Below are 17,964 nucleotides of genomic sequence, written 5' to 3' on the forward strand. Positions count from 1 at the left end.
ACCTGTGCCTGGGTCTACTGAGCGCGAATATGATTTGCGCGACCGCACTACGATTAAGTCGCCTGATAGGTTTCAGGTTCCTGATCAATGCTCTTCTCGTTCTTTACAGGACACATCGGCCTCATCGTCCGGTGGTAGAGGCGGCGGAAGAGGTAGGGGTGGCCCGCAGACTCGCGACCAGCCCCGCCCGAAAGACGGAAAAGGCAAGCAGGACGATTCTTAACAGAAGAGACCCCAGTTTCCGAAAAAGAAAATTGCCGCTTTAACAGCAAGATATGCCACAGATAGTGAGAACACAGTTTCGGAATCTGACATGGGCTCTGACCCTGCTGGACAGCGCGGCGAGATTACCATTGTGCGAGAGGCCCTGCGTCCACTACTGAAGGTGACATCGACTGATCAATATGTTGTTGTGGAGACAGCTGATACCAGAGTAGCTCCCCCTGATAGACTTTATGACATTGTCCTTTTGATCAAAGGTGACATATTAGGTACCATAAAAGAGGTAATTTGGGAAAATCTTACAACTCCCTATGACATTTTGTTAGTGGAGGCTGACTGGCCCCCACCTTTTGTTCTCGCAGCTCCGAGAGGAGAGGAGGTGATCCTCGAATATTCCGGTTGGAATAATGCCACTAAATTTTCGATCAGAGAGTTACAAGCTCTGTTGCTGAATTCTTCCTTTAACATATCCAGTTTGGATCCCAAGGGTTGGTTGCTCTGGCACAAAAGTGCTGATTCTTGCCAGCATCGATTTCCGGGTTTAGCTCCTGGCTATACACAGGTCAGGGTGGATCCCCGTTTTGAAAGTGGCCATTCTGTGACTACCTATTCTGTAGGTAAATTATGTCAGAGTTGGCTCAAACATTCCACTTTGGCGTCAGTTAAGCTGCATTTATCTAAACTGACTGACGATGTTGATCTTAATGATTTTGTGAAAGGCCCGGCTTCCGGTAGATGTAAGATATGGATATATGCTATTTACAACGAAGTTTTGAAACTGTCCCAGATTGAGGCGGCTACCCGCATTAGAGCTATAGATCAGGCTAATTTAGAAAAAGTGCTAGCAGTTGATAACAGCATTAACACTCTCTCTTCCCGCATTTACACGTTAGATAATATTGTATCATCTGTTGTTGATATTGTGCAGGATGAAGTGTCTGTTTTATATCATGGTCAGAATCAATTGCGTTCCATTATGCAGTTTGCATGGACGTTGCAAACCTTGAAAGCTGGCAAGGTGCCATGGCATTACATGAACACCTCATCTTTATTGGCCCCGTTTAATTTGACTGACAAGCAGCGTTTAATGTCAATGAAAGATGCAACTTTTTCCATGTTACACATTGAGAAGTTGGAACCTTTACCATTTTCAGTGGCTGAAGCCAGTTCGGCAACGTGGCTTACCCACGGGTAAATAACTCTCCCGTTTCCTCTATTCAAGTTCGAGGCATGTATGAAGTACTATGCCATTGGTAGATACAAGCCTCTAGGCACTGTTTATCTCGGTCGCTTCCATTTACCTATAGATGCCTTACGGAGGGTAAGGAAGTTTATTTAAATGGTGAAGATTGCACTGAAACACTCATTAATATGTAGGAATATCCAATTGCATGGCTCTTGTAACCAAAACGTGCCGAATTTAGCCTGTATTTTAAAAGGTACACCAGTGCCTGCTTTCGTCCCCACATTCACTTTACTGGCAAACAGGAGTTATTTACTTTTAAATAATGAGGCATGTTGTGGGTTAGTAGCAAAAATTCCTTATGTCGTAACCGTCAGTGAGCGTGTGGTTTGCTGTAAAAATGTAATGTAGCCTCCTCCGCATGGGAAGCTTGATGTTTCCATCTGGCCCACGATTCCAACCTTGAAATCAGAGTTCAACAAGATGAGTCGCATAAGAGCTCTATTGTCACAGAAAGAAGTTGCCCTCACATCTGCTCGTGAGACATTCGTCCTTCACGTGGCAAACACCCGCACAGAGGTGCATGCTTATTAAATACTGATTTGCCCTTGCATTTCGGTGAGTTAATTCACACTATCTTTAATGCATCCTCCACCACAGGGATGGCTCACTTTTTTAAAGTTGTAAGCAGTGGCCTTGTGACTTCTTTTCAGACTATATTTGGTGTGTTCCCGGCATTTTTTCGTTCGATTTCTTTCCAGCCTGTTTGGTGGATTTCCCTTAATGCTGGCTCTGGCTGCAGGCGTTCTTCTGCTGTTTTGTTTATTTCAAAATGGATACACGTCCTGTGTTGCAAGGAGAACTGTCACGACTGGTGATGCTCCGCAATCGAATGCTTGAGTACTATGGAACGCTGCCTCTTGCTACCTTGAGTGCGGCTTATGGATTATCGTTTTGATTTTCCTTCTTTACATGCGTCCAGCCTGTCTTTCATTGCCTTAGTTGCGATTTCGACTGGGCCCTGGATTTGTGTCTCTGCAATACGGTGTCTCCCAATGCAGATTATGATCAGCCTTTGAGCCCTTTAGTTGCTCATGACTTGCTTTGTTCTGGCGGAGGGATTATGGCCTTAGCAGCAACGCATGAAGTCCTGGGTCATTGCAATGTTTTCGCAGTGGCGCAAGATTTCTTGGCACACAGCTTCATTGAAAACCCACCGAGTTGTCCTCTGATGGTGGTAGAGGCTCCGGTAATTGAGGAACATGTATGTTCTTTCCCTTTGCTGAATTGGATGGCTGAAATGTTTTCAGATGAGAATAGTGACTTCCTATTGGAGGCTGTTGCTGCATATTTTGCATATTCATTGTTGGATTCAGATGTGTCACCGCTTCTCTCTCTTCCATGACTGAGGTCACATATTGGACATCGGATATTTTTTTATTTTTTTCTTAGCTTCAAAATAGTTTTTTTCTGCCCACACCTATTGGCTTCACTATGTCCATGGCTACATTTACTGAACTAGATTTTAACAGTAAACATTTTTTTGGGTTCCCGGTTTTTCCCCCCTGTGTCAATTTGAGACTGGTTCTGACTGTTGTTTTTGAACTCTGCTTTCCAAATTTGCCCTTTACTTTATCTTATCTTATCCGTGCTCGGATCAAGGGAGGGTGTCATGGAGATGGGCCTTGCCTTTACACTGTGGTAAATTAGCATGAGCTTATTAGAAGTTTAAACACCATTTTGTCTTTGCTGCTGCTTTTGCAAACGGCACACAATATTATAAATGTTTAGAGTCTAGTAGAATATTTTGCTTTACACGAGAATAATATGTTTTCCTATAGTAACAGCCTTGCTTGGTAAGCTTTGTCTGAACAGTGCGTGCCGAGGGCTTCAAGGTTATTTCAACACAGTGGTTGTTGTTCGGTCTGATCAGCGCACGTTCTAGACATAACACATATGCAGCTGTGGGCACATCTGATTTTGGCGCGTTTAATAATGCACTGCTCAAACACACTTTGGAGAACATTCGCTTGCAGAGAGCTGGTGTAGAAAATGATGTGATCCCTTTCTACTAAGACCAGAGGGATGGGGCCGCCCGTGTAATCCCAAGAGACCTTCTGTAGATATAATATAATATACTAGCAAGGGAGGGTAAGATTTAGGTGCAATTTAGCCTTCTTCCCTTTAGCATTTTAACATGCTTTCTCCCTTTGTATTTTATGGAATAGTAACTATGCTGATAACCTTGTTTCTTATAATATGTCTGCTTGTATTAGCTAAGATACTGCTCCTGAGAACACAGCATTAGAAATAAATATTTCAAACTTGCACGTGTCTTCATTTACTCCTCGGTTTGAACTGTTATGAGAGTATAACGAAAGAGTGTTCATGTGTTCCATGTTTCCTGAGGTGTTCTAAGTTTCATATTCTGGGTTGTCTAATCATTGGGGTATGGAAGAACCAATGAGACACGGATTGCTAGACTGGTAGGGGATTTTGGATACTAAGGTGAGTTTTGGTACACCCTAATTTACTGAGGTTCCAAATCTCTATGCACAGTTCTGTGTATGAGCAGAATCCCTGTGACACCACCACATAATACCACACCACACAATTCCACAACTAACTAATCCAATCCAGCCCAAATAATTACATAAACACCACACACGCACTCCATAACACATACGTAAAAGTCATTGCCATTTACAATGCCAACAGCTCTAACACAAACAAATGCAAGACTGATCGCATTTCCAATGCATGTTTTAGGTGCGATTTGTGCATTTTTTCAATATTCTGCATGATGTATCCTTTTATACTTCAAAGCATGACAGAATAATGGGCCAATCTAAAAGATAACATCATATGGATGGGACTGGAGGAGCTCACTTACATAGATAACCTATCAAGGGTTTTCTGGGAGGCCTGAATGAGTAATGGTAATTGATCTCTCATACTCAAAGACTAAAACATTCATGCCAATGATGCTTCTAACCTGTGTTCAGCAAATACATTGTTAGAGGCTGTTCTCTCCTGCAGCAGTCAAATGTGCTGAATGCAAAGGTCCTTACGTAGGTTCACTTAAACCTGAAGGAATTCTCAAAGTATACTTTTTGATTCATCAATATCTTTAGTTCACATTATAGAAGTGAATATCATTAGAGATTGGCTAGATCTATAGAAACTCCCCTCCTCAGAGGTCTGTGTCTCACGTTTCAAACGTGAAAAATATACACATGTAGTTCAATTAGACCATACTTCATCTGTATACTGGAACAATACTTCATTGAGCACTACCTGACTTGTGAATCAAAGTACATTATCTGTACAATCCAGTGGCCGAGCTGAAGCTTTCTGTAGGTCAGACAAAACGATCCGGTAAAAAACAAATGTATTAAGCACAGATCAAACATACACAACAGAAGTCCTATTTCATCTGTAACACTTTCTGTAGGGGCATAGAATCATTCACTGATTTAACTTAAATTTCAATTAATTTACCAAATACCATCCTTGTCTACAGGAGGTGACCACAAAATACAAATCTGTTGAAGCATTAGAAATACACTGGATTGAAGAATGGTCAAGTGTTTCCTCCAAAGTAAGAGATAATCACATAAATTACATGTGCTTCATTTGATGTAAGGATTTTTAGTATAAAGAAGAGTTACATCAACAAAGGAAAGATGTCTTGAAATAATCATATAGGAATGTTCAGTATACACAACAGATAATAGTTTTCAATGCGTCTAATAATTTTAATATAATACTTTTAAATACACCCAAAACGGCCACTACTTAAAAGACTAGACTGCTGAATCAAGATGGCCGCCGCCACCGGAGCTCCGTAACTCCCTCAGTCCGAATCTATTAAAAACGCCGATTTTTGTGTCAGAAAGTCGGCGGACATGCCAGCGCTTACCTGCTCATGGTGTTTTCGACCTGTGGAGTGACCTTTGGTCGATTTCCTTCGGCGGAAGTGCGATTTGTGGCTCCATGGTTCCTGCTCCCAACCTTTCCTGCAGGTATCGCCGGTTCTGAGTGCTTGGGGGCGGAGTAACTTTTATGACAGAGCCTGGCTTGGACCTAGCCACGCCTACAGTCTAATTTAGCTGCTGCACCTGTTGTTTTGAGGAGATTTTTGGTGTTTCTTCAATAATTACATAATTTTTCTCACTTTTTGAGGCTGTTTGCTTGTCTTTATCATTCTTTACATATTGTTGAGACTTTTATCACCTCAGAATGGATTCTAAAAATTCCACTACTAATAAAAGGAAGCAGCAGGTTTCTCCTCCTCCAACCAAGTCTAAGATGGTTGAGTCTTCAGAACCTTCTCTTACTCTAATTTTGGAGGAAATTAAAGCATTACGCTTAAATACTGATACTATTGCCTCAGAAGTCAAAAATGTCCGTAAAGATATGGCCTCTATGTCAATGAAAATTTCTGACAATGCCATTACAATTCAGGATAATAAAAATAAACTTGACGCTTTCACGCCTTTATTGACCAAAATAGTTCCAATGCATACTCAACTGTTGGACATGGAAAATCGTAATAGGCAATACAACCTTCGTATTTTTAATTTGCCTGAAGAAGTTGAGGGGACAAACTGTCGTTTATATCTTGAATCTCTTCTACCGGGCCTTTTGAATATTAAATTCACAGAAAAATTTGAGATCGATAAAGCCCACAGAGTCTCTTCACATCGGAATCCTAGACATACCAAACCCAGGCAAATGATATTCAAGGTCCTGCGTCATCATCATCTGGTTCTCATCCGGAAGGCTGCAAGAGAAATCCCTTCATTATTGGTGAATGGAACCAAAATCTTAATTCACCAGGACTTTGCCAAAGAAACTGTTGCTATTCGTAAACAGTTTTCTGCCTTTCGTCCACAGCTGAGACACCTTGGATTTAACTATGGACTTTTTGATCCTTCTACGATGCGTGTATGGAAAGACAATATCTCCAAATCTTTTCAACGTCCTGAAGATCTTCGGCTGTTTCTTGATTAGCAAGCTTCTCCATCTATGGATACTCATGATCCTAACACTTGAGTTCGTCTAGTCTGACTTCACTTGCCACATCTTTGCATATTCTTATACTCACGGGCTTCAACGGTTCCTGGCCATACTTGTGGAACGGGTGTGCGTTTCCTTGTCCTTATTTATGTTTCTTGTTTGTTCCTTTCTCTTTCTTTTCTGTTCTCCCCTTTCATATTCTCTATATAGAGTTACTTCTTTCACATGGCTATTTCTTCCTTCTTCTTGTTCTGATTCCATTTTCTCCTTCCTTCTAAGTCCTGATGGCTAATATTCATAATATTAAAATAGTTTCTCTTAATGTTAAGGGTATGAGACATCCAATGAAACGTACGAAAATTCTAGATTACCTAGGTAGCTCTAAAGCTGATATTTGTTTTGTTCAAGAGACACATGTTGAGGATAAGTTTCTACAGTACATGAATAAAAAATGGGTAGATACTATTATTTCCTCACCTGCCAAAGGTAAAAATAATGGGGTCGCTATTTTCTTTGCTAAGAGACTACATTGCCAAATTCTCAGTAAGATTTCAGATTCTGAAGGGAGATATCTTATAGTCAAAATCAAAATTCATGACTCTATTTTCTTTTTGTTTAATATTTACGGCCCTACAGCTGATGATCCCGTATTTTGGGCTACTATTACTACCGAAGTTTTAAAGTTAGGAAAAGTTCCATTGATTGTTGGAGGGGATTTTAATGTTATTGTTGACCCACTGTTGGATAGGCTATCTACCTCTCGATTTCGACCAACCAAGGTTTTCCATGCCTTTAAAGCTTTTCTTCATACCACCAAATTAGCCGACTTTTGGAGACTACACTTTCCCACTGATAAATATTTTTCTTTTTTCTCCAACCCTCATAATTCCCATTCCAGAATTGATTATTTTTTACTTTCCCCTTCTCTTATTCAATCTGCAACTAATCCTGTTATTGGTACTATTGACATTTCAGACCATGCCCTGATTTCTTTTGTTTTGAATGTCTCGTCCACCTTTGCTAAGCAAACTAGATGGCGTATGAATGCTGGCATTGTCCTTAATGATACTCATAAACCTAAATTATTACAGGCGATTCAAGATAACTTTTTGTTCAACCCTGAAGACTCTACATCTCTAGTAAATAGATGGGACGCGTTTAAAGCCTACATTAGAGGTGCTACAATTTCAATTATGGCTCATGAGAATAAACATTTTAACTCCAACATTAAACTTCTAGAGAAACAAATAGCGAAATTTGAACGTTTATTTATTACTTCCAACGACCCTCAATATAAAATTAAATTGCAAAAACTTAGATATGAATTTAACACTATTCTTAGTACTAGGGCTGGGATACAACTCTCTAAATCCAATGCCAAATTTTGCTTTAATTCCAATAGGTCTGGGAAACTCCTCGCAAATTATTTAAGTATTAAAAGACATAAAACACAAATTACTTCCATTCGGAGCCCTCAGGGTAAAATTGCACTCTCCCATAATGATATTGTTCAGGAATTTTTAGACTTTTATTCCAACTTATATAGCAAACCAGATTTTTGTGATACCTCCTTAATTGATTCTTTTTTAACTACATGTCATTTACCTCACATTTCTCCTTCAGATAGACTTGGGTTAGAGTCACATATTACTACAGATGAAATTCTGAATGCCATCAAATTGCTCCGAAAGAATAAATCTCCAGGTCCTGATGGCATCCCTGCTGAATTTTATAAAGAATTCCAACCTCATTTGTTACCTCATTTATTCCAACTTTTTTTCCCATTTTGGTTCTTCAGGCACCATTTCGGGCTCTTTTTTGGAAGCCTTAATTATTGTCCTCCCTAAACCTGATAAAGACCCCACCCTGGTCTCTAATTACCGTCCCATATCTTTAATAAACCAAGATTGTAAACTTTATGCCAAAATCCTTGCCTCTAGATTAGCCCCTGTCCTCCATTCTATTATTCATTCAGATCAATCTGGTTTTATGAAAAATAGATATTCCGCTAATAACCCTAGAACATTATTACATGTCATTGAGCAGAGTTCCACACTTTTTGTCCCTGCAGGTGTTATGGCTTTGGACGCAGAAAAAGCCTTTGATAAAATTCATTGGCAGTTTTTATTTAAAACTTTATTGTCTTTCAATTTTGGTCCCTCTTTTATTCGTATGGTTTTGGCTTTATATTTTGCTCCCACTGCCCGATTGTTTATTAATGGTCAAATTTCTCCTCAATTTCCCCTTTTTAGAGGCACACGACAGGGATGTCCACTCTCCCCTCTTTTATTTTTACTAGGAATAGAGCCTTTTCTTAATTACATACGTAGGTGTGAAGATATTCAGGGTATTACCATCAAAGATGTTACTGTTAAAACTTTAGCATATGCTGATGATGTGTTATTGTTTATCAGTAATCCTATTTCTTCTGTTCCGGTTTTCCTTGACATTATTAAGAAATATTCAACTGTATCAGGGTATAAATTGAATGTTAGCAAAACTGAATTTTTCCCCTTGAATGTGCTTTGTACTCCCGATATGTTACCATCACCTTATATTATTTGGCAAAAAAGTAAGTTGAAGTACCTTGGCATTTTGTTTTCATCCTCCTTACATGATACATTAAAACTGAATTATGATTTTATATATCAATATGTAAAACTTCTAAATGGTCTCCCCTTCTCCTGGTGGGGGAGAATGGAATCTATTAAAATGAATCTTGCCCCGAAAATATTTTATTCTCTTGCTATGATTCCCACTCAATTTCCACTTACATTTTATAAAGATATTGATAAACTGTTGTCCAAATTTCTTTGGAATAATAAACCTCCTCGTATTGCTTATAAAAAATTGAAACTGCCTAAATGTCAAGCAGGATTTGCCCTCCCTGATTTTTATTTGTACCATAAGGCCTTTATTTTAAAACAAAGTTTGTTGTGGTTTAATACCTCACCTCTTATTAAGCCTCCTATCTGGTTTTATATCGAACAATCACTTGTAAAACCTTTCCCATTACCCTCCCTGTTAACCATGTCTCATGCCTCTAAGGTTGTTCATTACTCGTCCATAATCAAATCATCCAGATTGATTTTTAATGATTTGGATTCTAATTTTGCCTCTCCCCTACTTTCTGCGGTACATTTATCACTATGGCACAGTGCTCTAATAAAATTAAATAGAAATGTCACTTTTTGGTCCTCGTGGATTGCCAAAGGTATTCTTTACCTCAAAGATGTTTTTTCTGATGGTGCTTTTATTCCCTTTGTTCAACTCCAGTTACACTTTAGCTTGCCACAGTCTGATTTGCTTAAATACCAATTTTTGTGTAACTCTATTTTAGATTCCTTCCCAGATGGTATTCCATCTACTTGTTCAGCTGATTTTTATAATTTACCTTAATACTGTTTCTACATCTAATAAAGCAGTTTCTGTATTTTATAAAAAACTTTCCTCTTCAATGGGCACCAACATTGATGTAATTTCCACTTTTTGGAATGCTGAACTTTCCATTTCCCTTTCTGTTGACTCTTGGTCATTAATTTGGACCAATAGTATTTCTGGTTGGTTACCAGTTTCACTTTATCAAACTAATGCATATATTTTGTTTAACTCCCTATGGACTCCATCACGTTTATTTCATGCTCGTTTATTACCATCTAATCTCTGTTGGCATTGTAAATTGAGTCCTGGATCTTTGCGTCACATGTTATTTGATTGTCCTGTTATTATGAACTTTTGGTCCGAAGTTTGGCATGTAATATTGAAAATTTTGCCTATTAATGATCTGCTCTCTTACAAATTATTAATTTGCAAATCAGTTGTTTTGACTCACCCGCTTGAAGATGCGGAGGCAAAGTTATTTAATTTTTTGGTTTCAGCTGCGTTAAAATCTATTACCTTCTGTTGGAAGGATGCTTCTTCTCTTTCAGTTCATGCTTGGTGGTCATGGATTATCTTTACAAGAAGAGGTGCTCAATTGTCGTTACAAGGTGTTCATCATAATTCTATTTATTATCAATCTTTTTGGTCCCCTATTGATTCATATTTAATGTTGTGACTCATGTTATTTATTGTTAACTGCTTTACCTATGTATTGCTCTAATTATTTCTACTATGTTACTGGTAACTCTAATTTTTTTAACTTTATTATGCTATGAAATGTTCTACTCCCTTCCCTCCTCCCCCCTCTTCCCTCCCTTGACTTTGGTTTTTCCTTTGATTGATTATTGCTTACTGTATTGCACTTTTTTATGACTATTGTTTGTAATTGTTCTTGATTCCTTACTTGTACTATTACTGATATGGCATATATTTTTCTGTTTTGTCTTTTTGTGTCTTTCTCTGAACAAATTCAATAAAATCATTTTGAACACAAACAAAAAAAAAGACTAGACTGCTGATCTCATGTAGTGTATGAAAATCAATTAAATGAGAGACTTCTGTGCTGGCAGCAATATGGATTTTAAAGTACGATACATCTTGGATACTACACGCCAGACAGGAATTGATTCTGGTTTATAATACCAGACAACACTGCCAGTATGCGAGTCTGAGGCTGACAGCGTTTATTTTTGTTTGATAACCGTGATATGTTGATTTATTGTAATGTATTACTGGTCATTTGTTGGGACTTATTTATTACATATGTACATTTTATGAATCTGATGCCTGATATTCACTTTTCAGTTATGTGACCTCTAGTGCATCACGTATTATTGAAAATAGTTGTGTAATATTGTTTTTGCAGCCATATTATTGAGCCTATATCTGTGATAGATTCAATATATGAATTGTTACAGCCTTTTCCCATGAAGAAGGAAGCTATGTTTTCTGAAACGTATTGGAATTGTAGCATATGTAACAATATTCGATCTATTCTGAAACGTATTGACTCATATGAATTTATTTGAAAAATTAATTGAAGATATTCATTAATCGAAAAAAACACATTATGAGGATGTTCTCAATTTAAGCAAGCCTTCTTTAGGACTTATATTTTAAGCACATGCGGCTGTTGCTGGTCTGAAGGAGTATGAAAACCACCGAGCCCCATAACTGAGCACATTGTGGGTGCTCAGTTATGGGCTATCTATACACGTTTTAAAAAATGGCACAAACTCATTACAGATGTGTTTCAGTGGCATGCTCAAGAATCGAGCCTGTGCCCAAGGGCTCATGCTAAACCTCTTGGTTGCGATATGAAAAAGACGAAACCTGTTTGGAGTTGTGTTCCTGTTCCGTGGAAATGTGACCTAGCGTTTCTGCCAGTAGTGCCATTTTTGAGGTGGGTTTTGATGATGTGGGCTCCAGTCTATATTGTATACTGTTGGACCCCATTTTCAATTGATTGACTCAAACGTTTCCATCCTCTACTGTTTTGCTGCCTACTGAGATACAGAATCCGATGATTTTGGCATAATTGTACGACTGCCCCTCCTACAGTAGGCGCATGTACTCAAAGTAAACCAGGATGGAAGCCTTTGAGAAGAGGGATTGGTAGGGATACGGATGTCAACCTTAAGCAGTTAGTTGCTAATCTTTAGAATGAACAGGCACTGGTGATGTACCAGCTCGTGCCATGAGACTTTGCAAATGTACACACTGATATTTCTAAGCCGAGTTTCTGCTTGCCGTTACACTTACTTAAGAAGTGGAGTTCAATCTTCTTATTGGGCATTACAGATTTCATGAGCATGCAGTCCTTGCAAGTTGGGATGAGCATAATATCAGCACCGGTTTCTAAAAGAGAACAATGATCTCATGAAATCAGATAGTTTATGCAAAGAAGACACAACAAACAATGACTACAGAAGCACAGACACGGTACCTGTCTCGAATACAGATTTCACAGCATTATTACAAAAAAACATGGTCAGCATGAACTCAGTGAGTGCGAGACCCATTAAGATCTAGTGTTGAGGCGCTACATTTGGCATCAGGGAGTCTGGGACTTAGGCTGGTGTAGTATAGTAGAGCTAAGCTCGATATCGGGATTGTTGGACATATGACACTGCTCTACTAAAAAGGGCCATCCTGCTCTCAGTGAGTGTTAGACACATGATGCTGCAACACTGAAAAAGCTCAAGTTGGTGTCCCTTGAAGTTGTAGTAGAGGAGAGCTAGCCTGTTCTCAGTGAGTGAGGCAGCAATGGCATTGTAGCAATGGACAGCTAATCTTGGTGTCAGTGAGTATGGCTCTAACAATCCTACATTGTAGAAGAGAGCTCACTGCTGGACTCATGTTGCTGTACTCCCGAGAGTGTACTTAGTTATTAGTGAGTTTATGGCCCATGAAAACCCATTTTTGTGACGCCTCATTTGATATCAGTGAGTGTGGACCCACAAAGCAGCATATCTGAGATATCTCTTAGAGATCTTATCTTGACATGTGTGAGTGCAGGACTAATCAAGATGCGGTTCTGGAAGATGTCATCTGGGTGTCAGTGGGTGTGGGACTCACGGAGCCGAGTAATACAAAATTGCATAAACAATTTTGTCTTGATGTCAGTGAGCGAGGGTCGCATGAAGCCGCATTCACGAGAGGACTCTCTTCCGGTTTCAGTGAATGTGATCTCTTGAAGCTGAAAATCTATAAAAATTTCCTCTTGGTTTGATGTATGTGGGATACCCAAAGCTCACTCACCGTTGTCAAAAATCTTAGATCCTGTAACCTTCACTTCTCTCACACTCAAATGAAGCCTGCATGAAATAAAAAGAAGAGACAACTTACTAGGCCACACCAACCAACCCATAGTAAAATAACAACGTTATAGCACCTAACAGTGGTACTGCAAATAGTTGTTGGTAGCCAATGTCCGCTTGAACCTGCTTACTGTTTATGTACTTCGGCTTTTGGCAGGATTTTACAGAACCTAAAATTCACTGAAATGTAGTTTCCAATGAACTAGTCATTTATTTTGTTTTCTTTGACATTTGGATACAGTGATTTACCACAATCAAATAATGTGTTCAAAACTTAAACCAAGCCCAAGAGATAACCAACAACATATTCATTAACTGATCGGGCAAAGCCTTAAACCAAATTACATCCTGGAGACTGAACCATACTTTCACACAACACTAGTTAGTTTCTCAGATTACCCACTGGACCACATCTAACCTTTCGAACAGCTAAGAGTTCAGTACTGGTTTGGGTAAAAGAAGACAGAGCAAATAAGTGCAAGTGTATTAGGAAGCATTTCCTTTTAATGCGATGCACATTTTTGGCTTGAACTTACGTGTCGCTACCTTCTTCAATTTTGAGCTTTTCCCCATCCCAGGAAAGATTCATCCAATCAGGCTCTTCATGGTGTTTTGCGTCTGAGTCCATGGTGGCCTTTCCCACCAGTTGCCATTTTCCAGTGATCTACAGAATAAAGATAACCTGAAAATGATAGTCTGTCTTGAGGAACGGAAATTTCTCCCAATTGTCCCCATGGTTCAGATCCTTTCCCCACTACCTCTAGATTATCACAGGAATACATAGCATTTGCAATGTAATGGGAATTGAGCTCAGTGGAATTGCACAGAGAAACAACAGTCTTTGTATAAACTACCCATTACTTATCAGCACAAGGTTACAGAACTACCCACCGCTAGGACGAGATCTGCTCCGCAGAATGGCACATGGTAACATAACGTGATAACTTTAGAGCAGCATGCAGGACAGGATGGAATCAATGGAATGGCAGATGTTTACAGAACTTGCTAGCTCTCAGGGCGTATGATCAGGTGTTGGCACAGGGCAAAAGGACTGCCTAATTTACTACTGATATGTCCTTTACCCTTTCCTCCAGATTCCTCAGATCACTTAGCTGCACTTCTTTTCCACAGAGCTAGTTTTGTGAGTAGCTTGCACCATGACCAACCAACTGGATCCCTTGATCAGTTATGCTGTAGTCAACTCCACAATTCTTCACTACTCCTCTGGGACACAGTTCCTGGTGCAGTGACCACATGTCACATGCTCTGTCTGACCTAGTATGAGACTGGACCCACAAGTCACTTGGTAAGTCCTCTAGATGATTCTGAAATGCTGTTTGACAACTGATCCTAGACTGCCTCAAGTATTTGGTGTCCACCCAGTGGTACTCATTTTGTTGTGAGTGGCTGCAGCTCTCATGAGAGGTCTATCACTCTACTAGCACTTGATGGCAGTGGATTACAGTAATTAAAGCAGGAAGACTGTCCTTTGGTGCTCCCTGGTAAATTCATATAGTAGGTCATAACTGGCCTCCTTATTCTCCCTCACTGATTGTGTAGCTAAATGTAGAGTGTGTGGTAAACTTATAGCATGGGGGCCCCTTGTTGTGTCTCCCCTTAATTTATAGAGATCCTACTTCTACAGGATGCTCCATTAAGTTAGTGAATTCAAGGTGCGTTGTCTCTCCTTTCTCTACATGTCCACCTTGAACTGATCCTTAAGTTCTCCCACCAAGTGCAACTGTCTGGCTTACAATACTTATTCTAAAGGTAGGAGGTGAGTACTTTCGTTGCTCATGGAACTTGGCTAAACCATCGCCAGCAGGTCAGCCTATGAACAGGCTTGTGACATACCTGCTCCAATAAATTTTTAACAGGAAGATATTGGTACACAGCTCTTGCAGTAAAAAGTAAACCCATGCATCCTGAGCTTTGTACTGAATGGTATGGACTCTCTGATGTTCAATGTACATGGAGAATTAATTGATTTAAAATGTTGTTGCCATGGAAATGTGGCATACAGAAATGAAAGATGTCCCTTGTGGTCATTGCTTTTTCCCAAACGTTTGGGGAAGACGTTCAATTTCACTGGTCAATTGGAGTGGGCCAGCTTCACCCAGAATTGGATATGTCAACCCTTGGAGCTCGTCCAGTGTTCACTCTTTCACACAAGAATCCCTGCTCACCCATGTAGAGGCAGTGACCAGACAGAAAATACAAATTTCCAGAAAATGCACATTTTCTGGACAGGTGGTGTGGATCCAATGTGTTAAACTTTAGTACCTGTTCCGGTGGTTCTATTTTAAGTGCCTTTGTTAGAAGGTCATCCTTTCACCCTGTTCACCCCATTTTTTGCTGAATGATACTGGTAGTAACTGACTCTGACTGTGCCCTTGACTCTGCTAACTAGGCCCAGGGCCAGTGCTATGTTTAAAAAGGTACATGCAATAGGGTACACTTACAATTGGCATTGACAGACCCTATAAGTCCCTTGTACATAATAGGGCCAGGGGGTCCAATATACCTATATGTCCCTAGTGTACAAGTGGGCATGGAGATTTAGAGGCCCAGCAGATTCCCTGCACTTGCATGTGTGCGCTTCTGTGTTCTTCTAAAGGCAGTCCTACCTTACAGCCTGTCTTTAAAAGTAAGTTGTCACAATTGGTTTGGGCAGCCCCTACAAGTCCCTAGTATTTAATAGTGCTAGGGAATTCAAACTACCTAAAAGTCCCTAGTATATAATATGGCATGGAAGTTTAGAGGCCCAGCAGATTTCCTGCACTTGCATATGTGCACTGCTGAGTACCTGCTGTCATTAACGGAAACCTGGCTTTGTAGATTGTGAATCGTATATAAATTCAACTTTGGTAGTATGGGTACTTTAAAAGTGATAATCTACCATATTTTGATATATTAGGCATTCCCAATGCCTAATATATCCCTGGGGTGGATGGCCATGTAATTATAAGCAGGGGACCTTATAAAAGATGTTTTATATGCCCTGGTGAGGGAAAAACTGCCTATTTCATTTTTACTCACTGCAGATACGTAGCTCCAGAGGCTACATTTGCAATATCTTATTTAGGTATACCTATTGCTAGGAAAGGAGTAAATATCATTCAAGAACTTAAAAGATTGGTATCGATAAATCAACAACTAGCCACTGCTGAATTTATAACTAGTATAGAAGAGAAGTTGTAGGGAGAATTTGAACACATCTCTCCCGCTCTCAGAGAACTTAAATGGCTCCCCATCAAGTTGCGAGCCAGCTTCAGAACAGCCTGCCTCACACACGAAGCCCTGCACACTGGTAAACCAGAATACTTGGCCAACAAACTCAAAAGGGCTAGCCAGGTCAGAAACCTCAGGAGCTCCAACACTCTACTACTCATCCCCGCTGAAAACTCATAAGCAAAAAACAGCAGCCAAATCATTCGCTGGAAACGCCCCCAAAATCTGGAACACCATACCCCCCCACATAAGAATCACCCTCTCGTTTCCAAAATTCAAGAAGCTACTCAAAGTCCTCTTCCTCGACGCTCTAGACTAATCCGATAAGAGACAAGGAAGTACCTCTGCCGGTGCTCCCCGTACCTCTAACCGGGAGACTGAAGACACTGACTCGGAACAAGAAAACTTTATTTTTTTTTCTTTTTCTTCTGGGTCTGCCACCCGGATTGAACAATGAGTCCGCTCTGATGCTCGCCTGGTTTAACCTGCACCCTCCTCCCCCTTTTGCGCCTTCCCTCGAGTGTTTGTTCATCTCCTGGCCAGAATCCCCTTGTTCTACCAACTACCTGTATCGCCTATCTGCACATTATTGTATATGTTGTGAAGCGCTCTGATACCCTCGGGTCCAGCTAGCGCGATATAAAACTCAGAAAATAAAGTAAAAATAAATACATTGTAGAACTTTCTCTTCTGTGAGCCAAAATCCAGCCTTCTAGTGGTCTCTGCTGATTGGTCACTCTTAACAGGCTTAGCCAGGCTTCTTTGATTAGGTGATAAGTGGCTTGGCTGGAGCAGGGGTTATCTGATGGAGAGAGCTCTGAAGCTGAGGAGGATAGGTCATAAAGTGGGGGCTGGGTAAATCAAACTGAGCTCAAAGAGAGAGCAGATCAGTAAGGAATGCCAGGCGTACCTACGCCCTCATTCTGTGCCACAGTCATATGGCATGCTTAGGAGAGGACTATGCAAAGATCAGGGGGAGGAGAGCAAAAGTAAATAAGCCCACTGTGGGTTGGTTTAGCCAGCTGTTACTTCTCTTGAGATAAATCATCCATGTTGGGTTTTGGAAGTGCAGTGCTTTGTGGGACAAGAAGATACCACACTTCGAAATAAGTTGTCATGCCTCTGGGTGGCACCCAGCATCTCATTGAACAGAGATTGCCTGTTGCTTGTCATCCCAGAACACTGAATAAATACGTGAGAGCTGCATAGTCTCTCAAATCTGATGCCAGAAACTATAAGGAAAAGAAGCACTGTCTTGCTGAAATCTGGATTTGCAGGCCTGTACTCTACATGACTGCACCTGCTGCTAAGACACAGAATATTCTTAAATTTATCACCAACTGGATGACGGCCAACTCCTTAAAAATCAATCCGGACAAGACGGAGGTCTTGGCCATTACCACTGTCTCTAATCCGTGGAGCAACCTCTTCTGGCCCCAGGAACTGGGCGTTGACCCAGTCCCGGCTACGGTTGTGAAGAGCCTGGTAATTAAGGTAGATGCCGACCTGTCCATGACTCAACAGGTGTCCGCAGTAGTGGGAACCTGTGCCGGCCTGATAAGCCAGCTTCGGAAGCTGGCTCCCCTTTTGAGCTTCTCTACTCTC

At 40.3% G+C, this 17,964-nt stretch overlaps 1 protein-coding gene across 2 annotated transcripts in view; it reads right to left on the reverse strand.

Annotated features, from left to right (window-relative positions):
• Nucleotides 1-17,964, reverse strand: part of LOC144756282 (uncharacterized) — a 444,819-nt gene that overhangs the window by 192,096 nt on the left and 234,759 nt on the right. For both annotated transcript variants that reach the window (XM_078645943.1, XM_078645942.1), the window contains exons 12-14: nucleotides 13,665-13,792; nucleotides 13,070-13,125; nucleotides 12,071-12,166 (exon numbers count right to left, since the gene is read on the reverse strand). In XM_078645943.1, the coding sequence (XP_078502069.1) occupies nucleotides 12,071-12,166; nucleotides 13,070-13,125; nucleotides 13,665-13,792 (280 nt within the window). The remainder of the gene's footprint in view (nucleotides 1-12,070; nucleotides 12,167-13,069; nucleotides 13,126-13,664; nucleotides 13,793-17,964) is intronic.

The sequence above is a fragment of the Lissotriton helveticus genome, chromosome 5_1 (genome assembly GCF_964261635.1).
Source record: "Lissotriton helveticus chromosome 5_1, aLisHel1.1, whole genome shotgun sequence".
Taxonomy (NCBI): domain Eukaryota; kingdom Metazoa; phylum Chordata; class Amphibia; order Caudata; family Salamandridae; genus Lissotriton; species Lissotriton helveticus.